Source organism: Pan paniscus, chromosome 6 (assembly GCF_029289425.2).
Source record: "Pan paniscus chromosome 6, NHGRI_mPanPan1-v2.0_pri, whole genome shotgun sequence".
Classification (NCBI taxonomy): Eukaryota; Metazoa; Chordata; class Mammalia; order Primates; family Hominidae; genus Pan; species Pan paniscus.
The window spans coordinates 168,136,576-168,158,005 of record NC_073255.2 but is presented as its reverse complement, the minus strand read 5'-3'; the positions used below and the strand labels follow the sequence as shown (position 1 = coordinate 168,158,005).

The following is a 21,430-nucleotide window of genomic DNA, read 5'->3' as shown; positions in this document are numbered from 1 at the left end:
ATTTGTCAGCTTTTAAACTGCACATAGCAAAAGGCTAAAAAGCCAGCAGAAAGCAATTAAAAAGGAAGAAGGAGCTTTTAAAACTCTCATGGGTCTGGAAAGAAAAAAAGCCAGAGAAGCCCTAAAAATACCCAATCTCTTAATTGAGATCTCTAGGGGGCTACCAAGTTAGAAGCAAACTACAGGTAGAACAAGGTTTATAAGGCTGAAAACCCAACCTCAAGTCAGCTCAGTCCTTGACAGTTGCAGTGATCTCTATCTGCCTGCAAGAAGATGGGTGAATCTGAAGACATGTGAATCCTATCTGGGGAAATGTATCATTATAGATACAAAATTTTATCTAAAATTCTGCATATAATGTCTGGCACTCCATCAAAAAATTGCCTAATAATAATTATTACTATTATGTTATTATCCACATATAATAATTTATATAATATACAATAGAATATATAATTAACATACATTAATATACAAATATATTAACCATTATTATTATTTGGCCTAACAAGATGCAAAATCAAAAAGAAAAAGATGATGGAAATAGGCCTATAGGTGATACAGATATTGAAGTTTTCAGACACAGACTTTAAAGCAATTTGATTAATATGCTCAAAAAACACATGACAAGAGATTTTCACATAATTAGAATCTATCTTAAAAAGAGAGAATGAAATAATTCTAAAACTAAAAAATACTATAACTAAAATTAAGAATAGATGGGGTTAAAAAGCAGATTGGACATAGTTAAATTCAGAATAAGTGAACTGAAATACAGACAAGTAAAAACTATCCAGAATGGAGTAAGAGGAGGAAAAAATCATAAAAATAACAGAAGAGAGCAGGAGACATATGGGGGATAAAAAGTATAATAAAGATTTAATTGGAGTCATAGAGCAAAGGAGACAAAAATGGGGCAGAAACAATATTTTTAAAAAGTCAAAATTTTTTCACAGCTGATCAGTCATACTACAAATTCAAGAGGTGCCAGAAACGCCAAACAGGGTACAAACAAAACCATTCTTAGGTGCATCACTGAAAGCTGTTTAAACTTAAAGAAAAAGAGAATGACAAAAAGGCAGCTGAACAAGAAAGTCATACTACCTTCCAAGAAACAACAGTAAGTCTGACAGCTGATTTTGCAACAGAAACAATGGAAGCTAGAAGACAATGAACTGAGATCTTTAAAGTGCTTCAAGAAAATAACAGCTAATAACGTAGAATTGTATAGTCATTTAATATATTCTTCAAAGATGAAAATAAATAAATTTCAAACAAGCAAAAACTGAGAATTCAGTACCACCAAACTCCCTAAAAGGAGTTCTTCAGACAGAGGAAAATTAATCTCAGATGGAAGCATGTAAATACAAAAGGAAATAAAGAACAATGGAAAGGGTAAATATTAACTGTACAAAACAACAGTCTCTGGATTTAAATGTAGACGTGAAATGCATGACAATGACAACATAAAAGCAGGAGAGTGATAAATGCTATTAAAGTTTTCTAGGGTCCTAACAATGTCTGAGATGTTGTTTTTCAAAATCCTAATGAATATGCAACTCTAATGTACCACAAGAAAGCTTGTGGTGATCTAGCATAACCACCAAAAGAACAGTAACAGAATATATAACTAACAAGCTAACAAAGGGAGGAATAAAATAATATTTTTAAAACACTTGATTAATCCAAAAGAAGGCAACAATGGAGAGAAAATAGAATATAGAAGAAGTAGGACAAACAGAAAACAATAAAATGATAGACATAAACCCAAATTTATCAATAATTATATTTACCATTAATGAGCTAAATATACTTCAGATTTAATTAAAAACAGGCAAACAAAAATCTGTTTATTCTTAACAAGAAACAGACCTCAAATATAAAGCTACAGGATCATTAAAAGCAAAAAGGAGAAAGTTATACCATGCAAGCAAACAGCAGCCAAAATAAAGCAGGTGTAGCTAAGAAGACTTTGAGGCGAGAGACAAGTGTTACTAGAGATAAAAAGGGACATGTTATAATGATAAAGAGCCAATGTACTAGAAAGATAAGTTTGTATGTGCCTAGTAATATGACTTCAAAATACATAAAGCATACAGTTTAGTTCTTTATAGAACTAAAAGGAGAAATATACAAATCCACAATCACAGTAAGACACATTTGATACTTAACCTCAAGACACCTCTCTCTGTAATGAATAGAAAAAAAAGCAAAAAAAAAATTCAGTAAGGATAGAGAAGATTTGTACAACACAATAACACAATTTACAAACTTGAACTTAACAAAGTACATAGAAGACAGTAGTTAACAGCAGAATGCATAGTCTTTTCAAGGGTACATAAACATTTATAAAAATGCTGAGCCATAAAATAAGTATCAATAAAGGTCTGAAACTATTCAGAGTGTGTTCTCTAATCATAGTGAAATTAAGAAATTAGTAACAGAAAGATAACTAGCAAATCCCCAAATGTTCAAAAAGTAAGCAATACATTTGTTAAAAAAAAAAAACCTACAGGTCAAAGAATAAGCCAAAATAAAATCTGAAAAACATTTTTGCATAAATAATAATGAACATGTAACATACCAAAACTTGTGGGATACAGCTAAAATGTGTTGAGAGGAAACCCTATAGTCTTAGGACTAAACATAGCCTAGTTTTCCAATTATTATTAACAACCAATTCAAAATATAAGTTATGTTAGGGTACTTCAATCTAGTTAGCTGCCATTCAACAACTTTTTTAGGGATAGATTTATATTAGACTACTTAAGTTATTCCTAGATAATGACTATGATATTTCCTTTCTCTTTGTATACTTTTTTAAACATGGATTAATCTTAATCAGTAACATTTCATAAGCAAAACCCATTAAACAAACAATATCTTCGTTTATCTACAGCATAAATATACATACACAGTATTCTACAGAATGTTACTTTGACTTCACAGATTTTTAGAAATATTCGTAACCAAGTCCTGAAGTTCTCATTAAACAACAAAAAAATTTAACTGAAACATCTTCCCAATGTGCAAAGATGTTAAAAAAATATTTTCTTCAAAAGTCCCCCATATTAATAGATTTTAATACTGCTGGACTTCTCAGAGCTTTATCTGACCACCCCTTAATAAGCAACAATCTACAGAACCAGCCATTCACAAAACAAGCCCTGGGAAATCCGGTAGTAGAGAAGATACCCGGATCAACTATCCTAAGATTGAACCTATAAAGACCTAGAAATCTTATAAATTTTCTATTGTCTCTTATCAGAGATTTCTGACAAATGGTATCATAAACAAACAGTAATTAGGGATCTCTAAATTCTCAACTGTACATTCTTTGAAACATTTTATACATATTAAAATGTCTATAAATAGCTGTCTCTCTAAAATTAAAGTCTAGAAAATCTTTCATATTTCCAAAAACGATTTTTGAATGACTGAAATACAGCAAACTCATTGCCACAAGTGGCTGAAATGTATCTTATCTACATGTAAAACATCACAAAGTCTTTGTATCAGGCCAAAAATCATTTATTAAAAACCTATTTAAATATTTACCTAAAAGTTAATGCAAATAATAGAACCATTTACCCATGTGCCCAAAAAATTGTACATAAACCTCTCAACATTTGATCAAGATAAAAAGTATTTCTACACAAGAAACTGACGCTCAGAAAAGAATCATAACTTGCCAAAAGTCACAAATATCTAATTCTAGGAATCAGCTCTGTAGACTCAAATTCTCATCCTGAGTACATTTCTTCCATCTTGAGTGTTTTTATTTTTCTGAAGTTCTAAGAGTCCCAGACTGAAAAACACAGAACTTTCAGTGGCCAGTAAGGTTCCCAAGCAAGGCCAGTGTCCTTAAATCTCAGTTTAAGATAGGGAGAAAAGGGAGAAAAGGAAGGGCATAATAGTATCCAGTCTCCTGGGAGTTGCATGCCTCCAAACTAGTGGTTCACAAATTCTGGGTTGCAGGAGCCTACAGAATTATTGTAACAAGACCTCAAATCCATTTGCATAACCACCATTATCTGTACACCAAATACAATAAATATATTCTATTTTTCAACTATATGTGATTAATAAAATCAAATTCACTTAAAAGCTAAAGTAAAGGGATAGAGGAGGAAGAAACAAAAAAGTTATTGGGAGCATTATCACTTTTGAATCATATAAGCATCCTCTAGACATCTCTACCGACCTGTCTCTGATTTAAATATGTTTTCTTCCAAATTACCAAGGATAATGCCAAAATGAACTCAGAGTAGTCTACACAGATAGAAGGAAAATAAACTGATACCTTTAATCCAGCAACTCTACATCTAGGAATTTATCACCAATGAGTTCAAAATTTTTTTCCAGGCTGGGTGTGGTGGCTGTAATCCCAACACTTTGGAAGGCCGAGGTGGGCGGATCACCTGAGGTCAGGAGTTCGAGACCAGCCTGACCAACACGGAGAAACCCTGTCTCTACTAAAAACACAAAAAATTAGCTGGGTATGGTGGCACATGCCTGTAATCCCAGCTACTTGGGAGGCTGAGGTAGGAGAATCGCTTGAACCCGGGAGGCAGAGGTTGCGGTGAGCCGAGACTGCGCCATTGCACTCCAGCCTGGGCAACAAGAGCGAAACTCTGTTTCAAAAAAAAAAAAAATTTCTGTAAAGCAAAACTACCTCATGACTCATAATGGTCAAACAACAAGAAACACAAATGAAAATAAAATAAAACCACAAAGCCTAAATGTCTAATAACAGGGGACCAATTAAACAAAATGACATAAAGTCATTACATGGAATATAATGTATCCATAATAAATAAATTTTGGCTGGGCACAGTGGCTCACACCTACAATCGCAGCACTTTGGGGCACTGAGGTGAGAGGATCACTTGAGCCCAGGAGCTGGAGACCAGCCTGGGCAACATAGTGGGACCCCACCTCTACAAAAAAATTCAAAAAATTAGCCAGGCATGGTTGGCTGGGCATGGTGGCTCATGCCTGTAATCCCAGCACTTAGGGAGGCCGAAGCAAGTGGATCATTTGAGGTCAGGAATTCAAGACCAGCCTGGCCAACATGGTGAAACCGTGTCTCTATCAAAAATACAAAAATTAACCAGACGTGGTGGTGCATGCCTGTAATACCAGCTACTTAGGAGGCTGAGGCACGAGAATTGCTTGAACCCAGGAGGCAGAGTTTGCAGTGAGCCGAGATGGTGCCACTAAATTCCAGTCTGGGTGACAGAGCGAGACTCCATCTAAAAAAAAAAAATTAGCCAGGCGTGATGGCATGTGCCTGTAGTCCCAGCTACTTGAGAAACTGGGGCTGGAGGATCGCTTGAGCCCAGGAGGTCGAGGCTGCAGTGAACTATGATCATGCCACTGTACTCCAGCATGGGTGACAGAGCAAGACCCTGTCCCTTTAAAAAAAAGAAAAAAAATACAATATAGAAGAATATTTAATAACATAAGGAAGTATTTACTATATGTTAAGGAGGAAAAAGCAAATACAGAACAGCAAACAGAGGACAACAGTAAATTGAAAAATACATCTACAGTAAAAGATCTGGAATGATAATAAACAGTATTTAAAGGGTGACTAGTAATCTTTAGGTAGTGATATCAAGGGTAATTTAAATTTTGTTTCTGTGGGTCCATATTTTACAAATATTCCATAATAAACATAGAGCATTTTTTACATCAAAATATATATTAAAAGATATATAAAATATATTTTAATATATATTATATAAAAAGTGTCTTTTTTTCTTAGACATGGGGTGTTGACGAGATGCTGTCTTTTTCTTTTGTAGAGACAAAGAAGAATATATATATACATTTACATATTTTTAACATAATAATATATAACTATGCATCTATATTTTATGTAATAAAAATATATAAATATTTATATATTTTTTTCTTTTGTAGAGATGGGGTATGTTTCCCAGGCTGGTCTCAAACTCCTGGTCTCAAGTGATGGTCCTGCCTCAGCCTCCCAAAGTGCTAGGATTACAGGCATGAGCCACCGTGCCTAGCCTATATTCATTTTTAAATGTGAAATTTTAAAATTAGTTTTGAAAAGAGTTGAAATAAATTCACCTTCTATTCTAGTTGTTGAATCATAACACTTGTACTCTGAACCATGAATCAATCACATGTTGACAAAAGGTACTATTTTAAGTACTATTTGATTTTAAGTAATAAGACTAACAGGAAAAAGGTAAACACACTTAAAAATCTATCAGATTTTATCATCTAAATTATCTAAGTCATTCAATAATATGTAAACAAGAATCATTCTATACCGATGAAATTACCTAATATGTAAAAAATACTTTCAAAGTTTTTTCTCATATGAGTATACTAAAATCTTAAACATCAAGATAAAATCTATTTTTCCCTCTCTTGCTGTTCTAACCTTCGAGCACTTCTTATCTGTAATCTCAATTAGACATATACAATAGCCATGTATAATAATGAACAGCTTTCGTAACAGAAGTCAAAAGGCCCAATATGAGAACCTTATCACCTACATTTTCTTCCCCCTCATCATTACTATTATTGCAGATGGGGTCCCACTGTGTTGCCCATGCTGGTCTCAAACTCCTGGGCACAAGTGATCCTCCTGCCTTGGCCTCCCAAAGTGCAGGGATTACAGGTGTGAGCCACCCTGCCCTGCCCCTCTTACATTTTCAACTCTTAGACCTGGGCAAGTTAACTTACCTCTCTGAATCTCACTTTTCCTAGCTCTAAAATAGAATAATAATATTTATCTCATAGGGTTTTTGTGAAGACTATATCAAAGAACACATGCTAAATGCTCAGTACAGTGCCTGAAGAATAGAAAGTACTCAATAAGTGGTGACTGTTATTAAAGTCACAATGCAATAGTTTTTAAGTCAGAAAACCTGGCAAGCCTCTGGAAAACTATATGACCCTGGGCAAGCTACTTACCCTGTATGGACCTCAGTTTCATCCTCTGCAAAACATATATAAAATACCTATCTTACAGGTATGTGCCAAGAATTAAACAAAACTGTATACAAAAAGCATCTTGCATATATTAGGTGCTCAATAAATTGTAACTAGCATCATTATTAGATACAAAAATAAACATCTGAGTACAGGGATTAGCAGTTTACAAAATATTTTTATGTGTAAGAGTATATGTAATTTTATGAATTATTTAAATAAGTGTATTTAATTATTAAATTAGGTGTAAATTTCAGAAAAAAAGTAAAATACAGGCAATCTCTAAGCACACAAAAATAAAAGGCCCTTTTTTAGTCTCAAAGTAAAAATGTGTTCCCTATAACTGAAACTGCTTTAACATTTTTAAAGTCCAAATAAATTAAAAAGAGTTGAAAGGGGAAATATTTGTTTTTTCTGCCTCTGGAAGAAGGGGAAAAAAATTCTAAGTCCTTAGAAAGAAAACAGAGATAAAATTGTTCAATTTTTTTAATGACTTCACATTTCTTTACACAACTAAAATGTAAGTGCCTTTAATACAAGAGCTCTTTTAAAGTTCTGATTTCCTGTACTATATATACCTTTGTGCAGAAGCAGTAAAACACTAAAGACCACAGACTGTGGAGCCTGACTACCTTGATTCAAATTCTGGCTCCATCTAGCTGTGTGACCTTAGGCAAGTTTAAACCTGCTTCCAACATCTGGCAAACGGAGATTCCTCTTGGGATTGCGGTAAGGATTAAATGAGTTGATACACTTAAAAATGTTCATAAGAGAGCCTAGCAAATGGACGGCACATCATAAATGTTTACCATTTTTGTTACTGATTTATTACTGCCACCTCGAAATGCTTAGATCTATGCCAACAAATATTTGCCACTTTGTGGACAATTTCAACAAATGTCTTTAACCTAAAATGAGACCTGTTGAAGAAGTACCTTAATATGGTTTCCACTGCCAGTAAAGATACAACAATTGCTGCTAGAGGGGATTTTAGGGCAAAGGTAAGTAAAGTCAACCCCTTTCCTACATCTTCTGTCACACAGAGAAGTAATATCCTTGCTTGCTTATAGAAGTTCAGAGCCAAGAGTTTTATAATTTAGGCATGGCACACACCAACCCAGCAGACACAATATTCTCCAACTCCAGCTCCATAATACTCAACTATACTCCTTCAAAGAAAAAAGCTTAGATTACTCTTCTAATATTTTACTTTAAATACAAATTATACTGCATTTGTCAATAGAATGTCATAAGGATTAAATAAGATATAGTAAGTGGAAGTGTATGAAAGTTACGTATGTATTAAATACTATTTTATGTATGTACTTGAGAAAATTGCAGCAATGTATTTCTCCAATCTCAAATTGTTGCTTTCTAACTCCAAAACTAGTGTTCTGCCCACTGCAAACCAGGGGCCAGAGTAACAAGACACAAAAGATTAAAGTTGCCATCCCACTAAATCATTTCCTGCTTGAAATGTACTTTCTTAAAATGTCTATACAACAGATAACGCGGATGGTACTTGTGTTATCCAAGCCTCAGGCCTACATCAAAAATTTAAGGAGTGACATCCTGGAAATACACTCATTCAAGACCAGAAAAATGTCTCTACAGTTAGATCAAACGATGCCACACCAATTCCCAACTGTCCATAATCCTAGCCTGGGTATAGAAAAAAGCTGAATAACTTCAGATCCAAGAACAAGATAGCCCAGAATATCAGAGGTCAAGTACATAGGGCCACATTTCAACTCCAACTACATGGCTGGACTGTTTACCTGGCTCACTCTCAAATTCAAAGTTGGGTTTCAGCATCAATCAGGGATATGGCCATGAATAGGCTACGCAGGCCAGATCAAACCACAGGTCACTTGGCACCCTCCATTGGGCCAGATCCTACTGAATGCCAACCCTTGACCTGGTGAATAAAATGGGAGGCTGGCAGTCATGACAGATTCTTCCAGTTGCAGCTCCATTTTGAGATTCTTCATTGATATAACCAGTGAAATCAAATTTGGATAAATGTGAAGAATTTCTCAAATACAGATGGAAAACTTACTTGAGTATGCTTCACAGATCTAGTCACTTTTTTGTTTAGTAAAATATTCAGTAAAATATTCATTAATTTGTTTCGTTCATAAAATCGTTTCGGTCCTGTGAGATGGTAAGAGGGACAACTAGCACTTTTCTTCAGGATCTGCACAGATCTCAACCCTTTACTAAGCCAGTTCCTCCACTAGCATGTAAAATTGGAGTTAGATCTGCTCCTCCTTTCAAAGAGAAGCCAAAGATAAATAAGATACTATGTAAGAGTATTTTCAGCATTTCAGAAGGAATTTGCTAGAGAAAAAAACACCACCAACAAAAACCTAACAATGCAACTGAATTTTTTTAACACCTAAATCAGGGATCAAGACAAAGCCGGTGTTGAAAATCAAATTCATTAAAGCCAGATTTTTCTATGTTTGAGTTTCCGGACTGGGAAACGGGTCTGTGTCTATACAAACCCATCTTCTAATGAGCCGTAATACTGAAATTCTTCGGTAACGTCCCTCCTTCCCACTCCCTATCTTTTTCACAACTTCCAGGCATTAAAGACAACGTCTGCCAATCCTACAAGTTCTCCCCGCCTGCTAGGATTCAGATGGATTCCACAACTTTTCAGCCTTCCGTGACTTTTAACACTACTCTAGAGCTAATCACTTTTAATGACCCCACTCTGGAATAGACACTCCTCGGCTTTACACTTTGTCCCGGCAGCAATCGACTGAACTGTCCCCCGACGCCGACCACCTCGGACGACCTCAGACATTCGGGGTAGTTTGCCCGCGGGCCGGGCCCCGCAAGCTCCGATTCCTGCCCCAGAGCCGTCCGCCCCCCAAGCCCTCCTCAACCTCAACCCCCAAATCCCAAGCGCAGAACCGCTGGGCTTCCGGTTCTCCTGTGCGCGCCCCGGAGCCGCCACACACCTCGCCCCTTCTCCCTGGGCTCGCTCTCCGGACCCTAACCCCTTCCCGAGCGAGGCCGAGCAACGCTCTCAGCAGCTGAACTAAGACTCCGGAGGCCGCACGTCCCCCTCAGCAGGCCCCGCCTGGGCCTCTCGGCTCGGCTGCCCTCCATTGCACCCCTGGCCCAACCGTGCTGACGCGGAAGGGTGGGGCAGCACGAGCTCAAGGCCCGGCACTTACTCGGGAAGGTAGGTGGAGGAAAAGGAGCTCCACTTGTGTAGCGCGTAGGGGAGAAGCCGGCACTCGGGCGCCGCAGCGACAGCTCCGCCAGCCGCCATCTTGTCAGCACTGTAGCGGCCGCCACCGACCGCTGGCAGCGAACGGGAGGAGGGGAGGGGGCGTGGCCTGCTCTTAAAGGGGCCGCCGCCCTCCCCGGCCGCCCGCGCTCCCCGCCCCGCATCGTTACCCGAGCCCAGCGCCGGGCCAATGTCCTATCTCAGGGTTTCCCACGTCGCTCGCTCCTTGACGGCTGACCGACACTGGGTCTGATGTGTAAGCGCTTTCCAGGCCCTTCCCTGGGGCTTGGAGGGGAATGGCGCAAAGGACTTTTCTTACAAGCAGAGGTAAGGAAAAGCCGAGATGATTACGAACAGAAACACGTTGTAGTTATGGAGCAGGAAGGGAAAATAAGAAGACCAAGTTGGAAAAGGGACGCCTGTGCGCTTTTGGAAGCCACCGCCCTCGCCAGTTTATAAGTCCTTTACGGAAACAACACTGAAGGGAGCTGGAGGGCAGTAGCTAATGTGCTGTCCTCCTGGAGTGGTCCTGGTTTTAAATGTCTTGTCCCCGCCTTCCAGAGTCAGATGGAGACAGGAAAAGGAAATGGTCCCGTGTCCTCCTACCCTGTTTGGTTTGCAGTCTGTGATGCCCTTCATTGTAAACATTTCTTGTGAGCCGCATCCTACTAATCTTGTGGCATTGGTTTGCTCGGGAATGACGTTCACCCACAGACCTGAAAAGTCCTTACAGAGTTGGGAAGCTGCGTGTCATCATTTTTTCAGTTGGCAAATCTGCCCACTTTGAACTGACATAATTGTAGCCTAAAAGTTCAGAGAGAGAGTAGTTCAGGAAAAAGACTATTCCTTCTTCTTAGAGGGAACAGCAGCCCTGAAAACTATATGGACATCATACCAGCTTCTTACAACAAAAGGAGCACTTGGTCTAAATATCTGGCAGCTCTAGATAACGTTCTCATCAAGTACCTGTTTGTTGTAGTTATGCATATTTATTCCTTGGCTTAGCCACTGCAGTTACCAAAGAGTATGTCGCTTATTGTCTAAGAGGTTGGACTCCTGAAAGCCTGGACAGTGTCATCATCTTCACCTGAAGAGTGGAAAAATTCAAGCAAAGAGTTTCTCAGGAAATGACCAAGTGAGTCAAAACACCTCAATAATTGTATTCTCTTCCCGTTGTAATCATTAACCTGCCGAAATTCCCTCCAGTCCTTTCCTGACTTCCTGTTTCTATAGATGGAAATTTTAATAGTGGGCTCTACTAGGATATCAAATCAAAAAAGCCAGATAGAAAGGCCAGGCCCGGCACGGTGGCTCACACCTGTAATCCCAGCACGTTGGGAGGCTGAGGCGGGTGGATCACCTGAGGTCAGGAGTTCGAAACCAGCGTGGCCAACATGGTGAAACCCCGTCTCTACTAAAAATACAAAAGTTAGCTGCGTGTGGTGACATACACCTATAATCTCAGCTACTTGGGAGGCCGAGGCACAAGAATCACTTGAACCCAGGAGGCAGAGGTTGCAGTGAGCCAAGATCACACCACTGCACTCCAGCCTGGGCAACAGAGTGAAATTCTGTCTCAGAAAAACAAATAAAATACAATAAAATAAAAAATTACATGTGCTTTCTGTGTTGCAGCAGGTTGGAAAAGCATGTGTTCCTTAAGGGAATGCTGTAACTGTAGTGACTTGGGTCGGGAGCTGCCAGAGACAGTGGGAAAGGGCCAGAGAATGTTAGCCCCAGAGATGATATAGTGGTTATCTTTGAAGAAAATAGACACTTTAAAGGGGAGGAATTAACTCACTCCAATTCCTTTGGGCCCCAGATTTTATAATTCCACTTCTTACCTTAATGTAAGTCAAGTCCTTGTTCTTTTCCAGACATAGTTCCTGAGCAATCTTTTTTAAAAACACATGTTAATTAGTTCTTCTTAAGCTTAAATCCTTTTGGTGACTTTCAATACCCTTCTAAACTGTTTAACAGAGGCCCTTCATAACCTGCCTTGATTTTTCTCTCCAGCCTCCTCACCCCCACACCCCCTTTCTCCTTTGCGCTTTTGACATCTGCCCACTAACTAGCACACTGAATTTGTTCCCATAGAGTCCTTGTTCTCTCTAGCCTCCAGAGCTTGCTCTAAGCCAGGCATGGAATATTCTTTCCCATTCTTTACCTGGCTAACTCCAGCTCATCCTGTAGACTATTTGGTCCTGGAAATTTTTTTGGTTTTTTTTTTTGAGACAGAATCTCACTCTGACTCTGTCACCCAGGATGGAGTGCAGTCACATGAACATGGCTCACTGCAGCCTTGACCTCCTGGGTTTAAAGGATCATGCTGCCTCAGCCTCCCATGTAGGTGGGACCACAGGCAGACATCACCACACCAAGCTACTTTTTTAATTTTTTTGTAGACACAGGGTTTCACTCTGTTGCCCAGGCTGGTCTTGAACTCCTGGGCTCAAGCGATCCTCCTGCCTCGGCCTGGCCTCCCAAAGTGCTGGGATTACAGGTATGAGCCACTGCGTCTGGCCGAAAATCTTTCTTCAACACCTGCTCTGGGATTAGGTGACAGTTTTCTTCATTTTTTTTTCCTATGCAAGCTAACACAGGATAGGTAACATTTTTTACATTTCTCTTAGCACTCTAAGTTTCCTTCTTTATCTTAGCACACATCACAATATATTTTAATTTTCTCTTTTTTCCCCTTTCTTTCTCTCTAAATGATAGCTCCCATGAAGATAAGAGTCATATCTTGTTCACAGTTGTATCTTCAGTCCTGTTGATGTGTCTAGCAAATAAAGATGTTCAGTAAATATTTATCAAAGAGTGAATGAATAATGCTAAAAGAGAACTTTAATTAGAGACTTCTGAGTTGCAAAGGAAAAAAAAATGCCAGCACTTCTCAGACTACAAACGTGTATCCCTGAGGTATGATTGCTACTCAGAAGGTAAAGACCCAGGATAGCATGGCTTTCCTGCATCACAAATTTTATAAATGGTAAAATAATTTAAAGCATTCCTATGTTAACATAAATACAGACAGCTATATTATGATACCGAGACGAAAATTTGTTTAAATGTTAAGAAAAGAACTTTATCTGAGGAATGCAAATCCTTTTAAATTATGAGGCCCAGAGAGGCATTAAAGTGAAACAGCAATCCTGTCCTTCTCCCCCACTTTTGAGCTGTGTATTTGTCTCTTGAAACTGCTTACTATTGCCACAGAAGCTAAACATTAACCTACTAATTAATGCTGCACCAGACATTATAACCCTCATCCTATAGTTTCATAATGTATAGCCAATCAGTAGCTTGATTTATTTTAATGTAAATTCTTGGTAAATAACTCAGGCACTGCCTCATCTTTCCCTTTAAAAATCCACTGGTAACTGCTGCTACTCAGAGTGTATATTCAAGGCAACTTGAATCTATGTTCCCAGGTTGCAGTCATCAAGCTTGGCCCAAATAAACTCCCAACTTATATTAATTTTGCCTCCGCTTCTTCCTTTTAGGTAAAACATCTGGAGTAAGTCAGCAGGATTCAAAGTGACTCCCCCCAACCACCTGGTGGTGTTTCTCTCTGAAAGCAGCGCTTGGTACCAGTGTGAACTCTCTTCCTTCAGAAGTCTCATCAGGTGTTTCAGATGAGTTCTCCGGAATTTGGACCTCCTACTCTTGGGTTGAAGGTCTAGACTTTATTTGGGCTGTTTCTCAAACCCTTTCTTTAAGTGTGAGGGCTTCGGTCTCTGTCTTTGGACAGAAGATTCGGGTATAGAGCTCTGCAGGGAACTGCCTTTTTTCCCTCTCTGTCTTACAGCAGAGGTGCAGGTGATGGTTTTTCTGCCTCTGCCTCAGAACCAGGGGTTTGGGTCAAGTTTTTTTCACCTCTGTCTCACAGCAGAGGTTTGAGTGAAAGAACTGGCAGTTAGGCACCAGTGGTTTCATTTTATATCGTATGTGTTTGAGATAACAGTTGTTTACTATCACTTGAAAATTCTGAATTAGTCTTTAATTTTAACTAATTCCTGTTAGTTCCTAACTGAAATGTGTACCCCTTTTGCTCTTCCAGGTGGACGTAATACGAGGGTCTGGTCCCCCATACCTTGAGGACTCCGCTGCCCTCTGACAATTACAGACAATCCAATTGTCCTCATCCTTGAGGACTCTGCTGCCATCTGACAATTAGAGACAGTCCAAAACATGCCACACTTTGATCCTAAACACATTCCTGGCTTTGGTCACTTTTGAAAAGTTCCTGAGTTATGAGAAGTCAATAATAAGAGTGTTCAAAACCTGAACACTCTTTTTAGAAATACCTGCTGGAACTACATATATGATTTATGGGGTACTGTCTTGTAGTATCTGGGAAAGTAGACCCATCTAACCTGGAATGATCATAGGCAACAATGACCAAAAATGGGGATCTTTTGATATACCTAAAGTAATTTATTTGTGCACACCATTGGAAAGAGCTGGTTTTAGAACCAGACATGTAAATAAGAGACTTACTTCCACTGGCACCTAAAAACTTCTAAAAGAAATCCTGAAAGAAAAAGTCACCTTCATTCAAGAGGTAAGCAAAGGGATATTTGAAACTATGTTAAAAGACTTCAGAGGCTTTCTCCCTTTCACCTCCAGACCCTCCTTTTCCTTCCAGCCCTGTGATCTGAACTCATCCCTTTCTGCCTCTTCTCTTGGCTTCCATACATCTCTTAGGCAGAGATGTTTTAAAATTTCACAATGTACACATTTCCTTCTCTCAGGGGAAATGAATTTAAATTTAGAGCAGAAGGAACAAGCAGAACAACAACAGAATGGGAATAAGACTGCCGAGACTATAAAAATGCAGATCCAACAAAATTTTTTCTCACCAGGTCTAGTGAATGACACTGTGATATGGTCTGGCTCTGTGTTCCCAACAAAATGTCATCTCGAATTGTAATCCCCACGTGTCGGGGGAGAAGCCTGGTGGGAGATGATTGGATCATGGAGGCAGTTTCCCCCATGCTGTTTTCATGATAGGGAGGGAGTTCTTACGAGATGTGATGGTTTAAAAGTGTTTGGCAGTTCCCTTTCTGGCTTTCTCTCTCCTGCTGCCTTGTGAAGAAGGTGCTTGCTTCTCCTTCACCTTCCACCCTGATTTTAAGTTTCCTGAGGCCTCCCCAGCCATGTAGAACTGTGAGTCAATTAAACCAATTTTATTTATAAATTATCCGGTCTCAGGTAGTTCTTTATAGCAGTGTGAGAATGAACTAATACACACTGATTTATTGACCCACTGTGAGACAGTACCCTTTAAATCTTATCATGTCTTTAAAATGCTAACATTCAGGGAATTAGCTAAGCAGCATTCCAGATGAGATCAGATCTAAGACAAGATAAAATCCTTAAATGCTTAAACTGCCTGCTTTGGATTCCCTGCAAGATTTACCAAAAAACAAACACACAAACAAAAAAATGAAAACAAAAACAAAGAAAACACCCCATCCAGTGGTATAATGGCTAGGATTTGGTGCTTTCACCACTGTAGCCTGAGTTCAATTCCTAGCCAGGGAGCTAATCTCATTTGTTTTAAAGTATTGTATGATTCTTAACCTTTTGGGATACCAATTGTTATTGATCCTTATCTCTCCCATGGACAACTTTTGATTTCCTGTCTTTTTCCATTTGTGGGACATACAGACCATTTGGGCCTTCATGAGTAACCAGCTGAGAAGCTGAGATCAGATAGAAATGTGAGTTGTACTTTACTTGTGGCTAGTGAAACTTTCCTTTCTTTGAGCTGTCTTTGGGATGATTCTTGATCTTGTGAGGACTGTGTTGCACCTCCTTTGGAGATGCCCCATGCATCCTTGGTTAAGTCATAACCTTGATAAAGGCTTATTGGTTTTGGTGAGTCATTTGGAAGGGTACCTTTGTTTTTTTTTGTTTGTTTGTTTTTTAAAGTTCAAAAGCCAGGAATAACAGCTATTTGTGCTGGCTAATACTTGATAATGAGAGATTTGAAAAGTTTTTATTTTTTTTTTAATTTTACTTTAAATTCTGCGATACATGTGCAGAATGTACAGGTTTGTTACATAGATATACATGTGCCATGGTGGTGTGCTACACTTACCAACTGTCATCTAGGTTTTAAGCCCCACGTGCATTAGGTATTTGTCCTAATGTTCTCCCTTCCCTTGGCCCCACCCCGACTGGCCCCGGTGTTTAATGTTCTTCTTGTGTCCATCTATTCTCATTGTTCATCTCCCACTTATTAGTGAGAACATGTGGTGTTTGGTTTTCTGTTCCTGTGTTAATTTGCTGAGAATGATGGCTTCCAGCTTCATCCATGTCCCTGGAAAGGACATGAACTCATTTTTTTTATAGCTGCATAGTATTCCATGGTGTTTATGTGCCACATTTTCTTTTTCCAGCTTGTCATTGATGGGCATTTGGGTTGGTTCCAAGTCTTTGCTATTGTAAAGTGCTGCGGCAAACACACATGTGCGTGTGTCTTTATACCAGAATGATTTATAACCCTTTTGGTGTATATCCAGTAATGGGATTGCTGGGTCAAATGGTATTTCTGGTTCTAGATGCTTGAGGAATCACCACACTGTCTTCCACAATGGTTGGATTAATTTACACTCTCACCAACAAGTGTAAAAGCATTCCTGTTTCTCCACAGCATTGCCAGCATCTGTCGTTTCCTGACTTTTTAATAATTGCCATTCTAACTGGTATTAGATAGTATCTCACTGTGGTTTTGAGTTGCATTTCTCTAATGACCACTGATGATGAGCTTTTTTTCATATGTTTGTTGGCCACATCAATCTCTTCTTCTGGAAGTGTCTGTTCATATTCTTTGCCCACTTTTTGATGGGGTTGTTTGTTTTTTTCTTGAAAATTTGTTTAAGTTCCTTGTAGATTCTGGATATTAGACCTTTGACACATGGGTAGATTGCAAAATTCTTCTCTCATTCTGTAGGTTGCCTTTTCACTCTGGTGATAGTTTCTTTTGCTGTGCAGAAACTCTTTAGTTTAATTAGATCCCATTTGTCAATTTTTGCTTTTGTTGCAATTGCTTTTGGTGTTTTAGTCATGAAGTCTTTGCCCATGCCTATGTCCTGAATGGTATTGCCTAGGTTTTCTTCTAGGGTTTTTATGGCTTGGGGTTTTACATTTAAGTCTTTAATCTATCTTGAGTTAATTTTTGTATAAGGTGTAAGGAGGGGGTCCAGTTTCTGTTTTCTGCATATGGCTAGCTAGTTTTCCCAGCACCATTTATTAAATAGGGAATTCTTTCCCCATTGCTTGTTTTTGTCAGGTTTGTCAAAGATCAGATGGTTGTAGATGTGTGGTGTTATTTCTGAGGTCTCTGTTCTGTTCCATTGGTCTATGTATCTGTTTTGGTACCAGTATCATGCTGTTTTGGTTACTGTAGCCTTGCAGTATAGTTTGAGGTCAGGTAGCGTGCTGCCTCCAACTTTGTTATTTTTGCTTATGATTGTCTTGGCTATGCAGGCTCTTTCTTGGTTCTATATTAAATTTAAAGTAGTTTTTTATAATTCTGCAAAGAAACTCAATGGTAGCTTAATGGGAGTAGCAATGAATCTATAAATTACTTTGGGCAGTATGGCCATTTTCATGATATTGATTCTTCCTATCCATGAGCATGGAATTTTTTTCCATTTGTTTGAGTCCTCTCATTTCCTTGAGCAGTGGTTTGTAGTTCTCCTTGAAAAGATCCTTCACGTCCCTTGTAAACTGTATTCCTAGGTATTTTATTCTCTTTGTAGCAGTTGTGAATGGGAGTTCACTCGTGATTTGGCTCTCTGTTCTCTATGACTGGTGTACAGGAATGCTTGCGATTTTTGATCCTAAGACTTTGCTGAAGTTGCCTGTCAGCTTAAGGAGATTTTGGGGCTCAGACAATGGGTTTTCTAAATATATAATCATGTTGTCTGCAAACAGAGACAAGTTGACTTCCTCTCTTTCTATTTGAATACCCTTTATTTCTTTCTCTTGCCTGAGTGCCCTGGGCCAGAACTTCCAATACTATGTTGAATAGGAGTGGTGAGAGAGGGCATCCTTGTCTTGTGCCAGTTTTCAAAGGGAATGCCTCCAGCTTTTGCCCATTCAGTATGATCTTGGCTATGGGTTTGTCATAAATAGCTCTTAATATTTTGAGATATGTTCTATCAATACCTAGTTTATTGAGAGTTTTTAACATGAAGAGATGTTGAATTTCATCGAAGGCCTTTTCTGTATCTATTGAGATAATCGTGGTTTTTGTCATTGGTTCTGTTTACGTGATAGATTACGTTTGTTGATTTGCATATGTTGAACCAGCCTTGCACCCCAATGATGAAGCCAACTTGATTGTGGTGGATAAGCTTTTTGATGTGCTGCTGGATTCGGTTTGCCAATATTTTATTGAGGATTTTCACATTGATGTTCATCAGGGATATTGGCCTGAAATTTTCTTTTTTTGTTGTGTCTTTGCCAGGTTTTGGTATCAGGAGGACGCTGGCCTCATAAAATGAGTTAGGGAGGAGTCCCTCTTTTTCTGTTGTTTGGAATAGTTTCAGAAGGAATGGTACCAGCTCCTCTTTGTACCTCTGGTAGAATTCGGCTGTCAGTCTCTCTGGTCCTGGGCTTTTTTTGGTTGGTAGGCTATTAACTACTGCCTCAATTTCAGAGCCTGTTATTGGTCTATTCAGGGATGCGACTTCTTCCTGGTTTAGTCTTGGGAGGGTGTATGTGTCCAGGAATTTATCCATTTCTTCTAGATCTTCTAGTTTATTTGCATAGAGGTGTTTATAGTATTCTCTGATGGTAGTTTGTATTTCTGTGGGATCAGTGGTGATATCCCCTTTATCATTTTTTATTGTGTCTATTTGATTCTTCTCTCTTCTTTGTTAGTCTAGCTAGTGGTCTATTTTGTTAATTTTTTCAAAAAACTACCTCTGGATTCATTGATTTTTTGAAGGGTTTTTTGTGTCTCTATCTCCTTCAGTTCTGCTTTGATCTTAGTTATTTCTTGTCTTCTGCTAGCTTTTGAATTTGTTTGCTCTTGCTTCTCTAGTTCTTTTAATTGTGATGTTAGGGTGACGATTTCAGATCTTTCCAGCTTTCTGATATGGGCATTCAGTGCTATAAATTTCCATCTTAACACTGCTTTAGCTGTGTCCCAGAGATTCTGGTACATTGTCTTTTTGTTCTCATTGGTTTCGAAGAACTTCTTTATCTGCCTTAATTTCAATATTTATCCAGGAGTCATTCAGGAGCAGGTTGTTCAATTTCCATGTAATTGTGCAGTTCTGAGTGCGTTCCTTAATCCTGAGTTCTAATTTAATTGCACTGTGGTCTGAGAGACTGTTATGATTTCCATTCTTTTGCATTTGCTAAGGAGTGTTTTACTTCCTAGTATGTGGTCAATTTTAGAATAACTGCCATGAGGTACTGAGAAGAATGTATATTCTGTTGATTTGGGGTGGAGAGTTCTATAGATATCTATTAAGTCCACTTGATCCAGAGCTGAGTACAAGTCCTGAATATCTTTGTTAATGTTCTGTCTTGTTGATCTGTCTAATATTGACAGTGTGGTGTTAAAGTCTCCCACTATTATTGTGTGGGAGTCTAAGTCTCTTTATAGGTCTCTAAGAACTTGTTTTATGAATCTGGGTGCTCCTGTATTGGGTGCATATATATTTAGGATAGTTAGCTCTTCTCTAACTATTGTTAGTTGCATTGATCCCTTTACCATTCTGTAATGCCCTTGTCTTTTTTGAACTTTTTGGGTTTAAAGTTTGTTTTATCAGAGACTAGGATTGCAACCCCTGCTTTTTTTTTTTTTTTTTTTTTTTTTTTTTGCTTTCCATTTGCTCGTCCCTTTATTTTGAGCCTATGTATGTCTTTGCATGTGAGATGGGTCTCCTAAATACAGCACACTGATGGGTCTTGACTCTATCCAATTTGCCAGTCTGTGTCTTTTAATTAGGGCGTTCAGCCTATTTACATTTAATGTTAATATTATTATATGTGAATTTGATCCTGTCATCATGATGCTAGCTGGTTATTTTACACATTAGTTGATGCAGTTTCTTCATAGTGTCACTGGTCTTTATATTTTGGTATGTTTTTGCAGTGGCTGGTACTGGTTTTTCCTTTCCATATTTAGTGCTTCCTTCAGGAGCTTTTGTAAGACCAGCCTGGTGGTGACAAAATCCCTCAGCATTTGCTTGTTTGGAAAGGATTTTATTTCTCCTTTGCTTAAGAAGCTTAGTTTGGTTGGGTATGAAATTCTGGGTTGAAAATTATTTTCTTTAACGATGTTGAATATTGGCCCTCACTCTCTTCTGGCTTGTAGGGTTTCTGCAGAGAGATCTGCTGTTAGTCTGATGGGCTTCCCTTTGTAGGTTACCTGAACTTTCTCTGTGTCTGCCCTTAACATTTTTTCCTTCGTTTCAATGTTTGGGAATCTGATGATTATGTGTCTTGGGGTTGATCTTCTCAAGGAATATCTTAGTGGTGTTCTCTGTATTTCCTGAATTTGAATGTTGGTCTGTCTTGCTAGGTTGGGGAAGTTCTGGATAATATCCTGAAGTGTGTTTTCCAACTTGGTTCCATTCTCCCCATCACTTTCAGATACACCAATCAATCGTAGGTTTAGTCTTTTCACATAGCCCCATATTTCTTGGAGGCTTTGTTCATTCCTTTTCGTTCTTTTTTCTCTAATCTTGTCTTCACACCTTATTTCAGCAAGGTGATCTTCAATCTCTGATATCCTTTCTTCCACTTGATTGTTTCAGCTATTGATACTTGTGTATGCTTCAGGAAGTTCTTGTGCTGTGTTTTTCAGCTCCATCAGGTCATTTATGTTCCTCTCTAAACTGGTTATTCTAGTTAGCAGTTCCTGTAACCTTTTATCAAGGTTCTTAGCTTCCTTGCATTGGGTTAGAACATGTTCCTTTAGCTCAGAGGAGTTTGTTATTACCTACCTTCTGAAGCCTACTTCTGTCAACTCGTTAATCTCATTATCTCTCCAGTTTTGTGTCCTTGCTGGAGAGGAGTTGCGATCATTTGGAGGAGAGGAGGCATTCTGGTTTTTGGAATTTTCAGTGTTTTTGTGCTGGCTTTTCCTCATCTTCGTGGATTTATCTACCTTTGATATTTGAGTCTGATGACATTTGGATGGGAGTTTTTGTGTGGGAGTCTTTTTTGTTGATGATGTTG

At 38.6% G+C, this 21,430-nt stretch overlaps 1 protein-coding gene and 1 long non-coding RNA gene across 13 annotated transcripts in view; one reads left to right on the top strand and one right to left on the bottom strand.

Moving 5' to 3' along the window:
• MKLN1 (muskelin 1) overlaps positions 1–21,430 on the bottom strand; it is a 390,597-nt gene that overhangs the window by 162,853 nt on the left and 206,314 nt on the right. Inside the window, exon 1 of one of the 10 annotated variants that reach the window (XM_063606099.1) lies at positions 11,183–11,262. The exons of 5 other annotated variants lie outside the window; for them this stretch is intronic. Coding sequence is in view for 4 of the 5 variants with exons in the window: in XM_055115377.2 (XP_054971352.1) it covers positions 10,161–10,258 (98 nt within the window). In the remaining variant the exon portion in view is untranslated. Of the gene's footprint in view, positions 1–10,160; positions 10,994–11,182; positions 11,263–21,430 lie in introns of those variants that run through there. 4 more of the 10 variants (XM_055115377.2, XM_055115378.2, XM_008966021.4 and 1 more) reach the window with 4 other exon arrangements.
• LOC103785227 (uncharacterized) overlaps positions 10,250–21,430 on the top strand; it is a 36,481-nt gene continuing 25,300 nt past the window's right edge. Inside the window, exons 1-4 of one of the 3 annotated variants that reach the window (XR_010112644.1) lie at positions 10,250–10,543; positions 11,222–11,351; positions 13,723–13,896; positions 14,280–14,783. This is a non-coding gene — a long non-coding RNA (uncharacterized LOC103785227). The remainder of the gene's footprint in view (positions 10,544–11,221; positions 11,352–13,722; positions 13,897–14,279; positions 14,784–21,430) is intronic. The other 2 variants (XR_010112645.1, XR_004672647.3) reach the window with 2 other exon arrangements.